Here is a 21,653-nt window from a genome sequence, read left to right as displayed (position 1 = left end):
CTCATGGACTGCCTTTCAAGTGCCTGTCAGGCATTCCCTGTCACCATCAGCAAGAAAATGGTTGTATTAGGAGGACAGGGTTTCCACAAGATCCTTCAATTACCTTAAATGCAAACCAGCTAGAAGTGGTCCAGAAGTTCAGCTATTTAAGTTCTACAGTGACCACCAACCTCTCACTGGATGAAGAACTAAATGTTCACATTGGAAAGGCTGCCACCACCTTTAGCAGACTAACTAAAATATCATGGAACAACTCAGAGCTTGCCATCAAGACCAAAATGCTAGTGTACCAAGCCTGCATCCTCAGCACTCTCATGTATGTTGGGGAAACGTGGAGTTTCCACCTACATTGTTTACACCGTATACTCAACACCAAATGGCAGGATAAAGTCACCAATGCAGAGGTTCTTCAAAGGGCAAATTTACCAAGTGTGCCAGCCCTGGTCAAGCAAAGACGACCGCGCTGGCTGGACCATCTGAATAGGTTGAAAGACGGACGCCTACCCAAGGACATGCTATACGGGGAGCTATCAGAGGGAACAAGAACAACAGGGCGTCCCAAGCTTCGCTATAAAGACGCATGCAAGCGAGATATGAAGGAATTTGGAATTGATCCTGACTGATGGGAAATCTTGGCAAGTGATCGTAAAAAGTGGTGCCATCGTCTCCATTAGGGTATCAAAGGCCATGACAGAAGCTGTCTCCTACAGCTTGAAGAGAAAAGAGCCCACAGGAAGCAAGCAGCTCCCAACCAAGATAGATACATTTGCAATAACTGCTAGAGATCATGTACATCTCGGATTGGATAATTCAGTCACATGACACATTGCAAACCATCTACATCATAGGCTGCAATTCCCATCATCTCTTGCAGACGAAAGGATGCCAACACAAATGTCACTTTTAGTGCCATGGAAGCTTCATGAGAGCCTGTTGGGAGAGGGAGGAGGAGACAATGCCACAATTCCTATGTGTCTGTCTGCAGTTGCAATTGTAACGATGCGGCCTCTGGCAGGACACAACTGAGAGTATCAATTCAGGACGAATTGCTTAGAGCAGGGCAGTTACAGCTGGGTTTCCTTTACCATTAAGGCACACCGAACCAGCCAAACAGAGAGGACTTGGGTCTCTCGCCACTGGCTAACCATAAGTCATCCAAGCAATTCCCTTAGACCAGCGGTGGGCAAACTTTTTGGCCCAAGGGCCACATCGGCATTGAGAAACTGTATGGAGGGCCGGGTAGGGAAGGCTGTGCCTCCCCGAACGCCTGGTCCCCTCCCACTTCCCGCCTCCTGACTTCCCCCTTCAGAACCTACGACCCATCCAACCCTCCTGCTCCTTGTCCCCTGACTGCCCCCCGGGATCCCATCCCCTATCCAACCCCCCGCCCCCTGACTGCCCCCCCCGACCCCTATCCACACTCCCAGCCCCATGACAGGCCCCCCTCTGGGACTCCCACGCCTATCCAACCACTCCCTGTCCCCTGACTGCCCCCCTGGGATCTCCTGCCCCTTATCCAACCCCTCCCTCTGCCCCCTTACCATGCTGCTCAGAGCAGGAGGAGCTCGCAGCCCAGCTGGAGCCAGCCACGCCGACGCGCTGCCCGGCAGGAGCGGCAGACCAGAAAGCTGGCGGCGCGCTGAGGCTGCGGGGAAGGGGGGACATGGACTAGCCTCCCCGGCCAGGAGCTCAGGGGCTGGGCAGGACGGTCCCGCGAACCACAGTTTGCCCACCTCTGCCTTAGACACTCCAGTTTCTCAGTATCACCACCAGTGCCACTCATTATGGGGGTGAATTGTTATGAAAACCAATAACCCAATAAAAGAAAAAAGGTTTTCTCGATCCCAAAGGACCAAGCCCCAGACACAGGTCAATATACAATTCAGATCTTACCCACAAATCACGCTGTTGCCAATCCTTTAGAATCTAAAGGTTTATTCATAAAAACAAAGAAATATAGATGAGAGCTAGAATGGGTTAAATGGAATCAATTACATACCGTAATGGCAAAATTCTTGGTTCAGGCTTGTAGCAGTGATGGAATAAACTGCAGGCACAAATCAAGTCTCTGGAGTACATCAACAGCTGGGATGGGTCATTCAGTCCTTTGTTCAGAGCTTCAGTTTGTAGCAAAGTTCCTCCAGAGGTTAGAAGCAGGATTAAAGACAAAATGGAGATGCTGCTGCTGCCTTTTATAGTTCTTTTGACATGTGGTTTGTGCTTTCTTTGTTCCAACCACAAGCCACCCAGCATATGGCCTGGAAAACCTCAGAGTTCTGTCCATAGGCCTGTCCCTGCATACCTTGCTGAGTCACAAGGTGTGTCTGCCTTCTCTCAATGGGTCAGTTGTATAGCTGATGGTCCTTAATGGGCCATCGAGCAGACTAGGCAGAGCTGATGCCACATTGTCTGGGGTGTCACCCAGAAGCATAGCACAAGTTTGAAATACAGACAGTATAGAGCCAATACTTACCACTTTAAATAGAAAAATGATACATGCATACAGATAGCATTATCATAACCAGCAAATCATAACGTTGTCATAGACACCTCACACGACAACCTTTGTACAATATTTGCTGCAAATATAGAACAGTGGTTGCAACAATGATCTATACGGCCACAGTTTGTCAATAACATCACAGCAATATAAGGACCAATCAGTATATTTTTAAGTATATACAGGAGCTAATTTAGGAAGTGACTGTAGCTGAGGCTACTAAGTATTATTAACTACAATATAATTAAATTCCACTGGCCAGATTGGGTATCAAAATGTGACACTAAACTTCAGAAAGGGCAATTTAAATAAAATGAGGTTAGTCAAAAAGCTCTAAAATTAAAAGTAAAGAGAATAAAATCCTTGGAGGTGTCATGAAAACAGTAATAGAGTCTCAGAAGTTATGCTCATTGCTGAACAGGATGGATACAAATAAATGATAGTTCGTTCAAGTGCTAAACCAGCTTTTGGCAGCTGTAACTTCTTCTGCAGGTGCCGAGGGAATATTTTCTTCATTTCAGTTTAAGACTTGTGTACGCAGTGGGTAATGCACACTACAGGGGTGTGAATTCTAAAGTGCACATTAATTGGTCCATGGGCCCTGTTGGTGCTCACTAAATGTTCTTTATGTGCTTTAATGCACTGCGGTCTCCCACATCTGACCTGCAGGGAGTTTATCGGGATATTCAGCCAAAACTTCCCTTTGCTCTGTTCATTCCGTTAGCCAAAGGTGTGCAGCCATGAGTAGCCATAAACTTCCTTTCCCGCCCTGGTGTCTATACACTTCACATATTTACAGATTGTTATCGGATTCCTTCTTTAGCCAATCTCTATGATACTTGCCGCTTGTCTTGTATGTCAGTCCCTTCAGCCCCTTAAACATTTTGCTGGTCAGTTCTCTCTAGGTTGTTTTATATTTATAGTTGGGAACTGATGTTCTAGGCATGGTCTCACCTTGGTCTGTGAAGTGATATCTCTGCACGTGCAGCAGCTTTTTTACCTCTCTGTTGTACTGCAAGCTCCCATCCAGTTTCACCCTAAATCTCTCTTGGTATCATCGCCTCCCAAATAGATCTCCTTTTTCATATCTTTCAGATTTGCCCTATAGTTTGCATCTTGCAGTATCACCAGACTGAGTCTTGTTCATATTGCTACACTACTGTCTTTGTATTCTATTCCTTACCCCCTCATAAAACAAAACAAAAACACACTGTGCTAAAAATATGTTAAGGCTTCAAAGTGAAACATTCACAAGACAAGTCAGGAACTGCCTACACAACTCTACTTCTGCTACTTTGAGTGTGTGCATTATGATAGTCTTTAATTAACCTGGTTCCATACGTTTTCCATTCCTCCTTCAGTATGCAGTATGCTGCTCACCACGCTACTTTTGCACGTGCTTTGCTTGGTCAGTTTTATGTTGTTCAGTACCCCAAAGTGCTGTGGACACTTCTCTCCATACTGACCAGTCAGTGTCTTCCTCAGGATCCTTAGGCCGTGCAGAGTCTACTCCAGGACATTATATGTACAATGTAAAGGGGGTCCCATTATACTGCACATGTCTGGAAAGAGCAGGGAGATCTGCAGCCTCTCTTGGGACTGGACAGTGTTTAGTTCACATCTCCCGATCTGCATATCTGGGCTCCAGTTTCAGAGCATTTTATACCTTTCCACCATTAAAAAGCAGCTCCCTTTTGTTGTGGCTTTCTTTATGAAAAATTGTTCCTTGTCTCCTATGTCAGATAGTGATACAATTGATGTGCTGGAGTTATCTTCTTGCTCAGAAAAGTTTCTGGAGGGAAACCCATCACATTTCTCAACAAAGATGGGATTATTTTTATCTTGTGATCATAAGCAAAACTGGATCTGGCAGTTCTTCCCCTTGATGAATTTGATTCAAATCTTTGATTCAAATATCCCTGGTCCTCACTTGATTTTCAAGTTGTTCCAAGCATCCCTTCCTAAGTAGCTTAATTTTAATGTGTGTTTTTGTGAGAGTCTCTTGTTCCTCACCTAGTTTCTTTGAGACTTCTCATCCAGCTCTTCGGTGTGCTGCTCATTGCTGATGACCCACTTATTTCATTTATTAGAAGTTCATGGAGGACTTGAGCTACTCAGTGCTGGTTATGATTTCTCTCAATGTTTTAGAGAGAAACAGAGCTGGCTCTTCTCCCAACAGAGCTGGCTGCTCCCTGTATTGCCCAGCACTATATGAACCACTGATACTCTTAAAAAGAACAGGAGGACTTGTGGCACCTTAGAGACTAACGCATTTATTTGAGCATAAGCTTTCGTGAGCTACAGCTCGCTTCATCGGATGCATGCTTAGTTCATTGTCAAACTTACCTCACTTGTTTGTAGATAATTTTCTTCTGACACCACTCCTGCAGCAAAGGGAAGAGCTCCTCCAGCCGTCTTGGTTCAGGATTTTCCCCCTGCCAGCTGTTCGGCTATGGGTAACATCTGCCTCCTAAGGGTTCATTGTGCTTCACCTGACTTTCTGTCACGTTGCATCAAATGCTCAGTTGTCTGGCTGGGGAGAGCTGTTTGCTTCTAAAAATGGGAGAGCTGAACCATATAAATAGAGGCCCGTTTCATGTTTTCAGTTTCCAAACAGAATGACAGTTACTTAGATTTATAAAAAATTAAAGCATTCCAATTTAGAGGGTTTTAAATATTGTATGTAGACAGTTTTTCCACATACACTGCAACAATGGAAGGGGGGAGGAGGAGGATTCTTCCTATTGAGGGGCAAAGAAAGACTATGGGGCTTTATTAGCCATGGGGCAATGGGGATTGGGGTGGGTAAGAACAATTTTGCCTAAGAAATTTGGTTTCTCTTAACCAAGATGGTAAATTAGTTTAAGGGAGTGAACGGTTGCAAAAAGAGCAAGTCTATAAAATACCTTATGGGACAACTGATAAATTCATCAATTTCTTATGTTGCAATTTATGTCCAGCTCATGGGCCTGAAAAGTCATATTTCTGTCAAACCTGAGACTAGAGCAAATTTGAATTCATTTTCTGAAGAGAGACAGGAATGAGGAGACAGATCTATTCTCTTAGTTGGAGTTTCTCTGTAAGTTTTCTCTGAATGAGGAACATGAGAAATCATGCTGCTGTTCACGTGACTTCTGAGCATTGTCTGGTAGACAGACCTGAGCCAATACTCTTAAAAATGACTCCTTCAAAAGTTAGGCTGGTAAATATCCAAGCTGCCTTCTAAGCTAGTTGTAAACCTCTCACATTTTCTGCCCTGATCAGAGGTGGAATTTGACACAAAACATTAGTTTTGGCACAGTAATTTTGAATACTTAGCGCCTTTTGTGAGGAGAGTAGCCCTCTTACAGTTCTGTTGCTGATGAGTCAGATGTAATAGTGCTGCTGAAAGCGTGCTGCAGAATTTTTCTTGCTTTATCAGGTTGAATAAGTTAACAGCACCTGCAGAAGTTAGAGGCATAATCTTCACTGTTAGCCCAGGCACTCATTCTCATTCCCTTGTGCTATTCATATTTACAGAGCTGTTTAACATTGGGCAAACCAACTGGGGCTTGAATTGAGTTTCCTGTTGAAATAAAGTTGATGCTGCTGGTAAGGATACAGCTATCTGTCTCTGCAGAGCAGGACATCTTAATGGGGTTTTCAGTAACTCTTTCGCGGGAGCCAAATGAGGATTTAGGGGTTAGATACCAGCAAGAAGAGAATGGGGTGTCAGGCTGTTACGAAGGGCATTTCTTTCAGTGTGCAGAATCCTGCTTCTGAGCATACTGGGGTTTATTTTTGTATTGAGATAATAGAAGCAGGGATGGAATAATCAGTATTTTCTCCGTACCTAGTTCAGAACTAGGTTATTGTGTAAAGTACCTTCGGATGTCTTGGCTGTAGAAGGCACTACATATATAAAATTATCTTTGTATTGTATGATATAACATGTGAAGAGATTTACTGTATAATACAGTGATAGAGGGAAGAAGAAACATCATTGACTGTTAGATAGTATGATAGGATGTAAATATTTGTCTTGGTGGATTTTCCTGACATTTTGCTGGGCACCATTGTTGCTGCCATTGTCTGAACACTTTGTGTTTTTGTCAGAAGGTAATGTTCCTAAAATGCAATGCTTATCATCACCGTCAAAAGTTTTTATGATATCTGTGAATCTCAGAAAAAGGTTAAAAAACAAACAAAAACAAAACAAAAAACCCCAAAAGGAAGAACAGCCAAAATCTTTGTCCCCAGAGCTAGGACTTGAGCCCTTCTCTGAAATGCTCGTGAACAGCAAGAGTGCTATGAGTAGTGTCGTGTGCGATAAGTGATCTCCCTAGTGCTCCACTTTCCTTCCAGAATGCTCATAATCTACATGCAATGCTTCAAACCAGGGCCCAGGAACATACTAACCAGGTGTGTAACCAGGACATGTCTTATGCCACGGGGGCATCATTGGCACAGCATTGTTAAAGTAGGAAAGATGGTTAAACCGATGTTTAAAAAAATCTGAGTTTATGATATGTATATATTTTTTGCGATTCGGGGTGAGATACTGGGGCACCATGGTCTAATTTTACTGTCTTGTCCTTTAGATTTGATCCATTTTCTCCTATTCTCTTTGTTTGTAGGAATAAGTCTGCATTTCTTAATGCTGGATGTACTGGCCACTTGCTTCAGATTAAGGAGGACTGGCTCTGCTTTGGAATATGGTGCCTAACTTCTGTGTCCCAGTATTCATTGTGCCAGCAGTAGTTCTGTGCTGCTTGATGCCTTCAACGGAGGCAGACAGTAAGTAACATTCAAACTGTAACTTTCTAAAACCTCATAAACATTAAATATTTTCTTCCATCAAATATTCACCTGCTTGGCTAAGGTATGTGCTGAGAGAGAAATGGAAAAGTAACTCTAATGGTCTCTTGTTTCCAGTGCGATTAAATAGTACATGCCTGGGAAGGACAAAATAAAATCTTGTCCTTTTCTGTGACTTTGAAAAACAAACTGTCAGTAAGAGTCGTGTGGCATTGGGGGAGCAATATGTCTAATGACTGTGAGTTTGAAACCTTAGATTTGATTCTGATCGGCTATAATGGACTAACACAGCTTTGTACTGGGAGGAGGAGGTGCTACAGTGCACAGGGAATTTCCATTACTTTATTTTCCCCATTCTTTTATTAATTTGATTGACCCTCAAAACCTCCATGCTTCTGCTGAAGCCTACCAGTCAGATGGTTGCATGGATATTGATAAATTGGAGAGGTTTCTGAAAAGACCTATGAGAAGGATTGGAAAACATGCCTTATGGTGAGAGACTCAGAAGTTCAATCTAGTTAACAAAGAGAAGGTTAAGAGGTGACTTGATCACAGTTCATTAGTACTGAAGGAACAAAATGGACACCACGTAGAATCAAGCACGTGGGTTTATTACGCACAGCGCTGGCGGAGTGTCACCTTGCTTATTAGGCTCAGAGACACTGCCAAATAATTGATTACACTGGATTATATGGATTTTCCATGGGCAGAGGGAAATGACAAGGTAGGTAGTCCCAAGCCCCTTGATAGGTCTAACAGCAGGACAAGATAAACACAAAAGGAAAAAGAGTACTTGTGGCACCTTAGAGACTAACAAATACATTTGTTAGTCTCTAAGGTGCCACAAGTACTCCTTTTCTTTTTGCGAATACAGACTAACACGGCTGCTACTCTGAAAGATAAACACAGTAGCCAATAGTCAAAGATTACATAAGGTCTCTGCCCATGGTTTCAGGTTAACAAGTAACATACAATTTGTACTTTAAACAATGTGTAAAGTGTATTAGTATAAAATATATCTGTTGAATTCTGATTTGGGGTCCATAGGAATGAAGTAGCTTCTCTGATTGTCCAACAGGTACATACTTGGGGGTTAAAGCAGAAAAACATTGAAAAGGATGGGGCAGTAGGAATTGTCTTTGAGTTGCTCATTTGCACTTCCAAAGGCAGACACTGGTATCTGGGGAGGGGAGGAGGATGCCATATTTCATACTGACATGCTTGAACCTCTTCCATAAACTCAAGGTTGGTGTGTGGGGAGAGCATGGCTACCTCCTCTGGCAGAGGAGAAGACACAAACATCATGGGCTGCTTTCATTCCTTTGGTCTGTTTGCAGCTTCAGATAAGAGCTCCAGTTACTGCTCCCCATCTGGCGTTTTGGTAACCAAGCGTATCTTAGTAAAAAGCAAGGTTGTCTTTTATTTGTTCTCCTTCTCTTAGCTTATATTGTTCACTGTTTACTGGGCCTCTTGACCAAACTCTGGACTTTGGGCCTGTAAAAAGAGCTGACACAGCCTATATCAGGTTTTTACATAAACAGCACATGGATTTTGGCCCTTCAGGTACCTACAGGGGGAGTAGAAATTTAATAGGGGGCTCGTCAGTGTAGCAGAGACAGGTCTAACGTGATCCAGTGGCTGGAAGTTGAAGCTAGACAAATTCAGACTGGACAAAAGGTATACATTTTTAACAGTGGGGATAATTGTACACTGGAACAAAGTACCAAGGGTCATGGTGGTTTCTCCAGCACTGACAATTTTTAAATCAAGATCGGATTTTTTTTTTTAAGAAAAAAGATCTGCTCTAGTTCAAAAGGAATTTTTTGGAGGCAGTTCTCCAGCCTGTGTTATATGGTGTCAGACTCAATGATCACAATGGTCCCTTCTGGCCTTGGAATTTTTGAATGGGTGGGAGCTGCTGAAGATTGAGCAGGTGGCCCTGCTGTAGAGCTTCTAGATTCGCATGTCAGTAGAATGAAGGTAAAATATTTTAGTATGGTGCTGCCTTGTTTTTAACCTGTATCAACCAACACGATGCTCAAAACGTTCTGGAGCCCTCATTCCGGCCGTGATTAGCCCAGTCCAGGAGAGAAATGAAAAAAGTAGGGCTGTCGATTAATCGCAGTTAACTCACATGATTAACTTAAAAAAGTTAATCACGATTAATTGTAGTTTTAATCACACTGTTAAACAATAGAATTCCATCTGAAATGTATTAAATATTTTTGGATGCTTGTCTACATTTTCAAATATATTGATTTCAGTTACAACAGAGAATACAAAGTGTACAGTGCTCACTTTATATTACTACTTTTATTACAAATATTTGTACTGTAAAAATGATCAACTAAAGAAATAGTAGTTTTCAATTCACCTCATACAAGTACCGTAATGCAGTCTCTTTATTGTGAAAGTGCAACTTACAAAAGTAGATTTTTTTTTTTCGGTTACATAGCTGCATTCAAACTAAACAATGTAAAACTTTAGCTCCTACCAGTCCACTCAGTCCTACTTTTTGTGCAGCCAATTGCTAAGACAAACAAGTTTGTTTACATTTACGGGAGATAATGCTGCTGGCTTCTTATTTACAATGTCACCTGAAAGTGAGAAGAGGCGTTTGCATGGCACTTTTGTAGCCGGCATTGCAAGGTATCTATGTGCCAGATATGCTAAACATTCGTATGCCCCTTCATGCTTCGGCTACCATTCCAGAGGACATGCTTCCATGCTGATGACGCTCGTTAAAATAATAATGTGTTAATTACATTTTGACTGAACTCCTTGGGGGAGAATAGTATGTCTCCTTCTCTGTTTTACCCGCATTCTGCCATATATTTTATATCAGTCTGGGATGATGAGCCAGCACATGTTCATTTTAAGAACACTTTCACTGCAGATTTGACAAAACACAAAGAAGGAACCAATGTGAGATTTCTAAGGATAGCTACAGCACTTGACCCAAGGATTAAGAATTTGAAGTGCCTTCCAAAATCTGAGAGGGATGAAGTGTGGAACATGCTTTCAGAAGTCTTAAAAGAGCAACATTCTGATGTGGAAACTACAGAACCCGAACCACCAAAAAAGAAAATCAACCTTCTTCTGGTGGCATCTGACTCAGATGATAAAAGTGAACAGCCGTCGGTCTGCAATGCTTTGAATCATTATCAAGCAGTACCCGTCATGTTATGTTTATAAGAAGCACACAAGATCTTTTTCAGGGGAAAAGGCAATATGCCGCATTTCTTGGAAATACAACGATTAGCATGTGCAATCAATCACACACATACACACTGTCCAGAAGTTGATGTTATAGTTACCAGTCCAGAGACTGGATCAATCTAGTGGCCAGCTAGGTTGATCACGGGTAGGGAGGAGCCGGGTTCTGTCAGTTGTGATGCGATGCTTCGGGGAAATCTTGGCAGGACGAACCCAAAGTCTCATGGCAAAGCCCCGTTTATATAGAGATTTTCCTTTATTGGGACCAGTGAGTTTTGCATCATCAAGCTGTAATCAATTGTTGTTTGACGAGTGCTTGTTTTCTTAAATTGTCCTTCTCATCCTTTATTTTGTTCTTTTATTAGTTTTTTAGGGAGTTACCCCATGCGGGTTTTGATTACAGCTGTTTTGTCCCCATTGATGGGTGCCTGCCACATCTTCCAGAGTCATCAATCTGTCCTCCTCTGACATCTCAACAGGGGCATGTTGCAATCTCCTTCTGGCACTTTTACGTCCATCCTCCATTCCTTCCTAGAACATCTGGTCCGGTGATGGCCTTCACACTTATTTTTGAACACGCACATTCCTCATTCACACACAAAACAGGGTTGATTTACACGAAGCATTTGAACAGGAACATCAAATTGCAATGCAAGAAAAAACAATCATTGCATTCTTTTATTTATTTTAAAATGCTAAACCTACAACAAAGTGGTGACCCTAAAATGTCTGTCACTGCCTTGAAATCACAAAATTCAGACACAAAATTCTGGCTAATGCATCTTTACCAATGGCACACTAGGCCATTCCTTTCTGCTTTCAGAAAGGGTGGCTGGCAAAATATAATCAAATCATACATCAATGCATTTAATACAGGCTACACAAAATTCTTTATCCTTCTTTTTAAATTATACAAAATAAAAGCACAAAATCCTAATACTACAGTCACAAGCATGGACGCATGTCTTCTGGAATGGTGGTTGAGGATGAAGAGACATATGAACGTTTCACACATCTGGCATGTAATTATTTTGCAGCGCTGGCAACAACAGTGCTATGCGAATGCCCGTTCTCACTTTCAGGTGACATTGTAAACAAGAAGCAGGCAGCATTATCTCCCGCAAATGTAAACAAACTTGTTTGTCTGAGTGACTGGCTGAACAAGAAGTAGGACTGACTGCACTTTTAGGCTCTAAAGTTTTACATTGTTTTATTTTTGAATGCAATTTTTTTTTGCATAATTCTACATTTGTAAGTTCAACTTTCATAATAAAGAGATTGCAGTACAGTACTTGTATGAGGTGAATTGAAAAATACTATTTCTTTTGTACTTTACAGCACAAATATTTGTAATAAAAATAAATACAAAGTGAGCACTGTACACTTTGTATTGTGGGTTGTAATTGAAATTAATATATTTGAAAATGTAGAAAACATCCAAAATATTTAAATAAATACTATTCTATTAATAATAGTGTGATTCATCACACAATTAATTGCAATTAATTTTTTGAATCGCTTGACACCCCTAGAAAAAAGCTATGAAAAGAGAGTTTGTGGAGCGGAGGGAGAGGAGAGGAGAAACTTAGCTAACTGAGCTGCTGAAAATGCGTTCCAGGAGTGCTCTAGTGAACGCGTTACACATAATGCAGAAAGCTCCTCAGGCTCGTTTTTCAGCCTTGCTTTTCATTCCTCAGCATGGGCAGCCATCTGTACTAGCTAGGCCTATCCTTAGGTATTTGTGGGGCCATGTCTAAGGTAAGACAGCTCCCTCTGTACCTATGACACAGGTTCCCTTCCCCCTCATCTCCCTGTACGCATGGCAGGTGCCAAGTCACCACCTTCCTGTCTGCTGCTTTTTCTGGACTGGTGTGACTTTCCCTCTCACACATTTTTGTGGTGAAACTTCAAGACTGCTGATATTATCCTGCACATGAAGCAGAAAGGAGAAGTCAGAACACAGGTTTCTGAGCAGGGGAGATATGGATAATTGGTGTTCAGTCTCTGATACAGCTGTCTGGCACCAGCCTTGGATGGGATAGCTGATGGGGAATAGGAGTAGTACTCTGGCTGGCAGCTGTATGTGTGTGCATGACATGAGTGGGATCCTGTCTCTCCACGTAGCTCCTGGCTGCCACTGATACCTGTCAGAGGGTTGATTTTTTTCAGAAAGGCTCAGCAACCAGAAATCTCACTGAAGTCCATGGGAGCCGCAGGTGATTAGTACTTTTTGAAAATCAGGCGGATTCTCAGTTTTTCTTGGAAATTAGAAAGTCAAGTTTGGCAGTAGATGGCTGAGATGTGCTTCCAGTGCAGCTTGTTATAACAGTTAGCTGCTTCTCACACAATGTTTACTTTGTCATCAGATTTGTAGTTAAGCTACAATTTTACAAACACTAGAGAAAGTCACTGTGGATCTTGATGAGAGCCTGATTGTGAGGAGGAAGGGAAGGGATCAAAAGCTTTTAAGCTTGAGTGAAGGGGAGACAGTGGGCTCCGAGGTGATGGAAGTAAGATGAGGGACGTGGGGGAATAGGAGGAAAGATGAGTAATTAATATTTACCAGCAATAGCACTTCTGCACAGCTGGTGGGTTAATGGAATCTCTTTCAGAGCCTCTCTGAGTGGGTCACGACTACAGCTGGGGGAAAGAATGGTCATTATGCCACAGCTATCCCTTTCCTCATGTTCTCCTGAGTGGTGTTGACTGTAAACTTTTAATTCACCTCACCTGATATAAATAGTTCCTAGCCTGTTTTGGAGTCAGGAGAGAACAAGAGGGTGCAAGCTTTATGCTCTAAGGTATGAAGGTTCCTAATGGATAATTATCCCTGCTCTTCTCCTAGAAAGAGCTTTGCTCCATCAGATACAAAAGCAGGAGTCGTCCAAGGTATCTCAGGACTTTTCTGATTCTAGTGATACTCTGTGTTGTTTACATGTTGCTAATTCCATGGAATGTTACACTTCCCCATGTTTAAATTTACCAAAATTGGCCTTGCTTCACAGCCCCAGTTCCAAATATTGATGTTTGGGGTGTGAAGCGCTGCCTCTTAGGAGGCAGGCAAGTCTTTTTCTCAGGCTCTGAGTGATTGAATTGCTTCTTCCTGACATGGAAGGCAAATATGTAGAGCTGTGACCTGGATGATCCTGCACCCTCCACAATTGGCACAGATTAACCAAGAGCTTCTGTGGAGGTGCAGTTTGACCCCAGTAGTGGCTCTAAATTCCTATTCTTCCTTTATCCTTCCCCACTGACTCTCTTTTGAATAACAGGGTGAAACTGTTCAAAACAAATTGGTCTGGATCGCAGCATCTGAGAAACAGAAAGGAAGGAAGTGCCTCAGCTGCCAGTGGCAGGAGAAAAAAAAAGTGACAATTTCATTTTTCCTTTCTGTCCGAGGGACAGGCAGGTTGGGAGCAATTAGACTTCCAATTAAGGGATGACTTATCTGGAGATGGAAATTGTGTTTTGTAGAAAAGGACATTGCAGCCAAGGCAGAATACATTGGTGTGTATAACCTTGTGATATCCTTGTTCCAAAGGAGACAGCTGGAGCTTGAGGTAAAGAATGAGAACGCCTGCCATAGGATTTGGAGCTGGGCTGATACATAGTGAGAAGTGACCTCTAGATCACTGTGGCTGTTCATTCTCCCTGTTGGAAAGCCATTTTGGAGGGTGCTACAGAGGTGTCAGGATCAATTTAATATCTGTTGAGTGCTCTAAGTTCCTCTGATAAAAGGTGACAGAACAGGGAAAATATGACTCTCATTGTTTCTAGATCCCCTAGACCTGGTAAATAATTGAGGGTAAAGGGGGCAGTATGTGTGGATCAGCTGTGTTGTGTATCTAACAATAGGCTGTTGCCCTGCTTTGTGCTCAGGAGCCCACACATAACCTGGGTTTCCCTACTTGCTAAGTCTGTTGTTGTTGTCACAACAGATTTTAGTGCTGCTGGTGTAGCTTTTTGACAGTTAGGCAACTGTCATATAGCGAGACGTGGAAGGGTGAGATAAAACAGATTGAATATGTAGTACATCGTAGTGCAGGGAATTTACTACATTGACTTGCTTGGAATTGAGTTCACAGAAGCTGCAAATAATGGTAGTGCTGAAGAATTGGAGGGTAATACAAAGGTTGACCATATGTCACTGTTTCAGAAAAGAGGTTAGATCAGGGTGGGCAAACTTTTTGGCCCGAGGGCCACATCAGGTTGGGGAAATTGCATGCATGAATGTAGGGCTGGGGCAGGAGGTTGGGGTGTGGGAGGGGGTGGGGGGGTGGTGTGCAGGAAGGGGTTATGGGCAAGGGGTTGGGGTGCAGGAGGGCTGTGGGATGTACAAGGGGGCTACGGGCAGGGGGTTGGGGTGCAGGGTGGAGAAGGAGTTTGGGCTCCGGGCTCCGGCCCAGCGTCACTTACCTGGAGCAGCTCCGGGATGGCAGGGGCGCACATAAGGGCTAAGATAGGCTCCCTGCCTGCCCTGGCCCAGCGCCGGTCCGAGAAGTGGCCAGCACATGTCCCTGTGGCCCCTGCGGGGGCAGAGGACTCAATGCGCTGCCCTCGCCTGTGGGTACCTCCCCTGAAGCTCCCATTGGCCGCGGTTCCCCGTTCGTGGCCAATGGGAGCTGCGGAAGGCGGTGCCTGCAGATGAGGTCAGCGCACGGAGGTGTCTGCCTCCCTGTCCCCTAGGGGCTGCAGGGACGTGGTGCCATCTGCTTCCAGGACCAGCGCGGGGTGGCAATCCCACGGGCCGGATCCAAAGCCCTGAGGGGCCAGATCCAGCCCGCTGGCCGTAGTTTGCCCACCCTGGGTTAGATTGTGGGTTCCACACTGTAAGGGAACAGAGTCAACAGCATCACAAACCTTTCTGGTGAGTTACCACCAGGGATAGGTGAGCATAAGGGTGGGTGGGTGGATATTAGATATATGTATTTTATATATACATATCTATAGTGCTAGTTTGGCAGATAGTACTTTCAAAACCCTCCTATTGCTTTTGCAGACTGCTGTGGAGAAATTATGAAATTTTATCTGTGATCTGACTGTGTTTCTGTCAGGGTGACCCTAATTCCATTAGAGCAGCTTGGAGCTGATTCAGGGTGATTGTTTTACACTTTCTTCCTCAGCTTGCTCATGTTTTTCTTTTATGCACGCTCTCTGCTTCCCCTTCTGCTAGCTCTCAACTATACCACGGGAAAATGGCTTTGCAGATTTCATTTAATGTTCAGTTCAATTGTCAAGGAAAAGATGCTCTTTTCAGGCCTTTGGAATATGCTTCTTGCTTTAATAAAAAAAAATCTTTTCAACCAAAATATGTGGAGTCTCAGGAAAAGAAATCAATACTTTAGGCGGAGGCCATCATCACTCTTTCTTTAAATTAGGCTTTGTGTTTGACATCCTGGGCATGGCTTCCATTAACCGAGGGGCGGACGAAGTGACCCAGCAGAGGTCTTTTCTAACCATGTGTGTCTTGGATTATCTCAGGCAGAATTTCAAAGGATTTAAAGAAGAAAGCTTCTTCCAAAGTGACCTTGTAGGGTGGAAGAGCTACAGCAGGGCATATGTCAACTGAGGTGTGAATGTGATATGTGGCAAATATCCAATTAACTATTTTGATTTCTAAAGATTTTGGATGAACTTCAACTTTATTTATTTATGGGGAGGACAGGGTAAGTAATTGGCCGATTGTGAGCTTGTGCTAATAATGGCATAGCGTTCGGCATCGCAGCAGTGAAATCTGAGAATGGACTGTGAAAATAGGTGCTGACTTCTTATGTCAACAGGCCTCTGTCCCTGTGAGGATCTGTCTATACAGCAATGGACGGACACACATATCAAATGTGGGCTTTTACCAGTGGCCACGTTATTTGGATCCTAACTTGGGTCAAGAACAGGAAACCAAAGATTATGGGAAGATGATAAAGAATTGTTAGTATTGCTAAAGCCTGAGAAATGAAAAAGTACTGCTGCCATTTGTAGACATTTGACACAAAGTGAGCTCTGTTTTGCTGAGGAGATTTTACATTGGGATTTTAAATACCATGTCAGGAAGCTTTGGCAGGGAAGAAAACTGGAATCTTAGTACTGTATCCCCTTAAACTTTCACTTGAGTGCTGCCTTTTTGCCCTCCTTGCTCTAACTTCCTGGGACCCAACAATTGAACCTGACTGATCTTGACTCCTTGATTCAACTGGGCCTTCTTAGACTTTCAACCTGCTTGACTGGTGGTGACTCTGCAACTGGGAATTGGTCCTGCTTCGAGCAGGGGGTTGGACTAGATGACCTTCTGGGGTCCCTTCCAACCCTGATATTCTATGATTCTATGAACTGATCAGCCACAGAGATAACCGGTGCAGGCCACCTGTGAGGGACAGCTGTAGGGGAACAACCTTGGTTCGAGCGATCATGAGCTAATTCCGTTCACACTAACTGGAAGGATAAACAAAAATAGATCTGTGAGTAGGGTTTTTGATTTCAAAAAAGCTAACTTTAAAAAATTAAGGAAATTAGTTAGGGAAGTGGGTTGGACTGAAGAACTTGTGGATCTAAAGGCAGAGGAGGCCTGGAATTACTTCAAGTCAAGGTGCAGAAGCCTGCATCCCAAGAAAGGGGAAAAAGCTCATCGGCAGGAGTTGTAGACCAAGCTGGATGAGTAAGCATCTCAGAGGTGAATAAGAAAAAGCAGAAAGCCTACAAGGAGTGGAAGATGGGAGGGATCATCAAGGAAAGCTACCTTATTGAGGTCAGAACACGTAGGGATAAAGTGAGAAAGGCCAAAAGCCATGTAGAGTTGGACCTTGCAAAGGGAATTAAAACCAATAGTAAAAGGTTCTGTAGCCATATAAACAAGAAGAAAACAAAGAAAGAAGTGGGACCGCTAAAGACTGAGGATGGAGTGGAGGTTAAGGATAATTTAGGCATGGCCCAATATCTATATTTTGCCTCAGTCTTTAATGAGGCGAATGAGGAGCTGAGGGATAATGGTAGGATGACAAATGGGAATGAGGATATGGAGGTAGATATTACCACATCCGAGGTAGAAGCCAAACTCGAACAGCTTAATGGGACTAAATCGGGAGGCCCAGATAACCTTCATCCAAGAATATTAAGGGAACTGGCACATGAAATTGCAAGCCCATTAGCAAGAATTTTTAATGAGTCTGTAAACTCGTGTTGTACCGTATGACTGGTGAATTGCTAACATAGTTCCTATTTTTAAGAAAGGAAAAAAAAAGTGATCTGAGTAACTACAGGCCTGTAGTTACCATCTGTAGTATGCAAGGTCTTGGAAAAAATTTTAAAGGAGAAAGTAGTTAAGGACATTGAGGTAAATGGTAATTGGGACAAAATACAACATGGTTTTACAAAAAGTAGATCATATCAAACCAACCTGATCTCCTTCTTCGAGAAGGTAACAGATTTTTTAGACAAAGGGAACGCAGTGGATCTAATTTACCTTGATTTCAGTAAGGCATTTGATATGGTTCTCCATGGAGAATTATTAGCTAAATCGGAAAAGATGGGGATCAATATGAAAATTGAAAGGCGAATAAGGAACTGGTTAAAGGGTCATACTGAAAGGTGAACTGTTAGACTGGAAGGAGGTTACTAGTGGAGTTCCTCAGGGATCGGTTTTGGGTCCAGTCTTATTTAATCTTTTTGTTACTGACCTTGGCACAAAAAGTGGGAATGTGCTAATAAAGTTTGTGGATGACACGAAGCTCGGAGGTATTGCCAATACAGAGAGGGACCGGGATATCATATAGGAAGATCTGGATGACCTTGTAAATTGGAGTAATAGTAATAGGATGCAATTTTTAATAGTGAAAAGTGCAAGGTCATCCATTTAGGGATTAATAACAAGAATTTCTGTTATAAACTGGGGACTCATCACTTGGAAGTAACAGAGGAGGAGAAGGACCTCGGAATATTGGTTGATCACAGGATGACTACGAGCCGCCAATGTGATATGGCTGTGAAAAAAGCTAATGCTGTCTTGGGATGCATCAGGCGAGGTATTTCCAATAGAGATAAGGAGGTGTTAGTACCGTTATACAAGACACTGGTGAGACCTCACCTGGAATATTGTGTGCAGTTCTGGTCTCCCATGTTTAAGAAGGATGAATTCAAACTGGAACAGGTACAGAGAAGGGCTACTAGGATGATCCGAGGAATGGAAAACCTGTCTTATGAAAAGAGACTCAAAGAGCTTGGCTTGACTCAAAAGAAGGCTGAGGGGAGATCTGATTGCTCTCTATAAATATATCAGAGGGATAAATACCAGGGAGGGGGAGGAATTATTTAAGCTCAGTACCAATGTGGACACAAGAACAAATGGATATAAACTGGCCATCGGGAAGTTTAGACTTGAAATTAGATGAAGGTTTGTAACCATCAGAGGAGTGAATTTCTGGAATAGCCTTCCAAGGGGAGCAGTGGAGGCAAAAGACATATCTGGCTTCAAGACTAAGCTTGATAAGTTTATGGAGGATATGATATGATGGGATAGCCTAATTTTGGCAATTAATTGATCTTTGACTATTAGCGGTAAATATGCCCAATGGCCTGTGATGGGACGCTGGATAGGGTGGGATCTGAGTTACTACAGAGAATTCTTTCCTGGGTGTCTGGCTGGTGAGTCTTGCCCACACGCTCAGGGGTTTAGCTGATTGCTATATTTGAGGTCAGGAAGGAATTTTCCTCCAGGGCAGAATGGCAGAGGCCCTGGTAGTTTTTCACTTTCCTCTGCAGCATGGGGCATGGGTCACTTGCTGGAGGATTCTCTGTGCCTTGAAGTCTTTAAACCACATGTTGAGGACTTCAATCGCTCAGACATAGGTCAGGGGTTTGTTACAGGAGCGGGTGTGTGAGATTCTGTGGCCTGCGTTGTGCAGGAGGTCAGACTAGACAATCATAATGGTCGCTTCAGACCTTAAAGTCTTTAAAGTCTATGAAAGAAAGGCACTTGCAGAGCCAAGTGGAGAGACCCAAAGATGAAGTTCTGAACCCGAGACTTATCCTTTACCTCTTCCTGTTTCCTTATTCTTTGTTTTTTTATGATGTCCCTAAAATGATGTGTGTGACTGTTTTGTGTGGGTTTTATAAGGTATGATCCAGATACCAGTGTGTTTTGTCTTGCAAGTAGTTAAGTAAATGTTCAGGTACTTTTCTACAGCTATTAACTGTGTTATGTTTGGGTAGGTTAACCATCTTCACCAATAAAGGTCGGAAGCAAAACTTTAAAATATTCTTTAGGGGAATAAACTGTCTTTGAGTTACACCAAATGCAATGTGACCTGGATCATTTGGGGCTAGCACAATTAAAACATTAAACCTCCCACATTTGTCCCTTCAATTCCAGTGACCCATGATATCCTTGGGTTGCCCTAAGAAGATGGACACTACCTGGAGACTGGACAGCCATTGATAACCAAGCCTCTTATTGCTCTGTCATGTACACAGTCTCCTGTGACAGCTTGTTTGGGTAGCTACTGTGGCTTCTAAAGCAGCAGTCCACAGTTCAATTAATCTTTCCTTTGTTTTTTTCTCATAAACCCATTTACAACATCATTCACTGTATTTTGTGTCAAACCCTTTTCATCCTGGTTTGTCAAACCGCCAACCTCCAAGTGTTCAGGGTCCTCCTATAGACACGCATGTTTACTAATGTTCACAGGAGAGCCAACCCAAACATTAAAAAAAAATACCAAAACCAAGTCATAAGCTGTTCCTTCCTCTGGGCTTCCCAGTGCATCTGTCTTCTCAGTTTCTGACTGAGACGCGAAGCTCCTTGTACAGGGACTCTGTATTTTGTGTCCCATACAACTCTGAGCATATCAGCAGCAATTAATAAATAATAACAGGGGTACAGTGATTTCAGTGATGAATGTGGTATGGGACCTGTCTCTACCTTGCCTTTTCAGGAAAAGGAGTGGAGGCTTAAAGTCCTCATTAACCCAGGCATTGCTGCTGAAATGTGCAGGATTCTCTCATTTTCTGTCAGTGTCAGTTTATGATGACATGAAAACTGGGACTAATTTGTGTAGCCAGAATTGCGTCCTGCCTTTGCAAGGAAGTTGCTGTACTGAAATTCTGGTATTGATCACCCAGCATATGGAGACGTGCTGAGCCAGAGTTAATGTTTTATATTTTTTGAGAGGGTCAGTTGTGTCCTTCTTGACTGGGCTGCTTTTGAAAGAGATCGGTAAAGCTTCTCTTTAAAATTTTATCTTCAGCATAGAGTCCTACATTTTAAGCCCCAAAGGGACCATTATAATCTTCTAAGCCTGACCTCCTGCATAACACAGGCTGTATAATTTCACCCAATAATTTCTGCATCTAGTTTAACAATTTGGGGTTGAGTTAGATGCAGGGGTTCTCAAATTTTGTTACACTGCCACCCTTTTCTTACAATAAAAATTACTACATGACCCCAGGAGCTGGGACTGAAGCCTGAGCCCGCCAAAGCCCAACTGCCCTGGCTGTGGGCGGTGGCGGGGGCTGTAACCTGAGTCCCAAAACACAGGGCTGAAACCCTCAGGCTTTGCCTTCAGCTTCAGATGGTGGAGCTTGGGCTTTGGCTTCAGCACTGGGCCTCAGCAAGTCTAAGCCAGCCCTGGCAACTCCATTACAATGGGTTAGTGAGTTTGAGAACTGCTGAGCTAGAGCATATCTTTTAGAAAGATGTCTGGTGTTGATTTAAAGGCTTCAAGTGATGGATATCTTACCTACATCTCTTGGTGGTCTGTTACAATGGTTGATTACCATCCTTACTATTAAAAATTTTCATCTTATTTCCAATTTGATCATTGCTGATTTTCAGCTTTTAGCTGTTGGGTCTTGTAACTCGTTTGTCTGCCAGATTGTATCAGTATCTAGTATTGGATATCTTCTTCCTGTGAAGGTACTTTATAGAGACAAGGTGGGGGAGGTATTATCTCTTATTGGACCAACTTCTGGAGGTGAGAGAGATATCAAGCTTTTGGAAGCCGGGGTGTGTGTGTATGTGTGGCAGTTGGGGGGCTTGTTAGTGGTTATAGATTGTTGTAATAAGCCATAAATCCAGTGTATAATGTCCTGGGACCAACATGGCTACAGCAACACTGCATACAAGGTACTTTATAGACTTTTCAAATCATCTCTT

At 43.0% G+C, this 21,653-nt stretch overlaps 1 protein-coding gene across 14 annotated transcripts in view; it reads left to right on the top strand.

Annotated features, from left to right (window-relative positions):
• PTPRF (protein tyrosine phosphatase receptor type F) overlaps positions 1 to 21,653 on the top strand; it is a 599,167-nt gene that overhangs the window by 233,545 nt on the left and 343,969 nt on the right. For all 14 annotated transcript variants that reach the window (XM_074961921.1, XM_074961920.1, XM_074961934.1 and 11 more), the window contains one exon: positions 7,117 to 7,276. In XM_074961921.1, the coding sequence (XP_074818022.1) occupies positions 7,195 to 7,276 (82 nt within the window). In that variant the 5' untranslated portion in view covers positions 7,117 to 7,194. The remainder of the gene's footprint in view (positions 1 to 7,116; positions 7,277 to 21,653) is intronic.

Source organism: Natator depressus, chromosome 8, assembly GCF_965152275.1.
Source record: "Natator depressus isolate rNatDep1 chromosome 8, rNatDep2.hap1, whole genome shotgun sequence".
Taxonomy (NCBI): Eukaryota; Metazoa; Chordata; order Testudines; family Cheloniidae; genus Natator; species Natator depressus.
The sequence above is the reverse complement of the archived record's forward strand: the minus strand, read 5'-3'. Positions and strand labels throughout refer to the sequence as shown.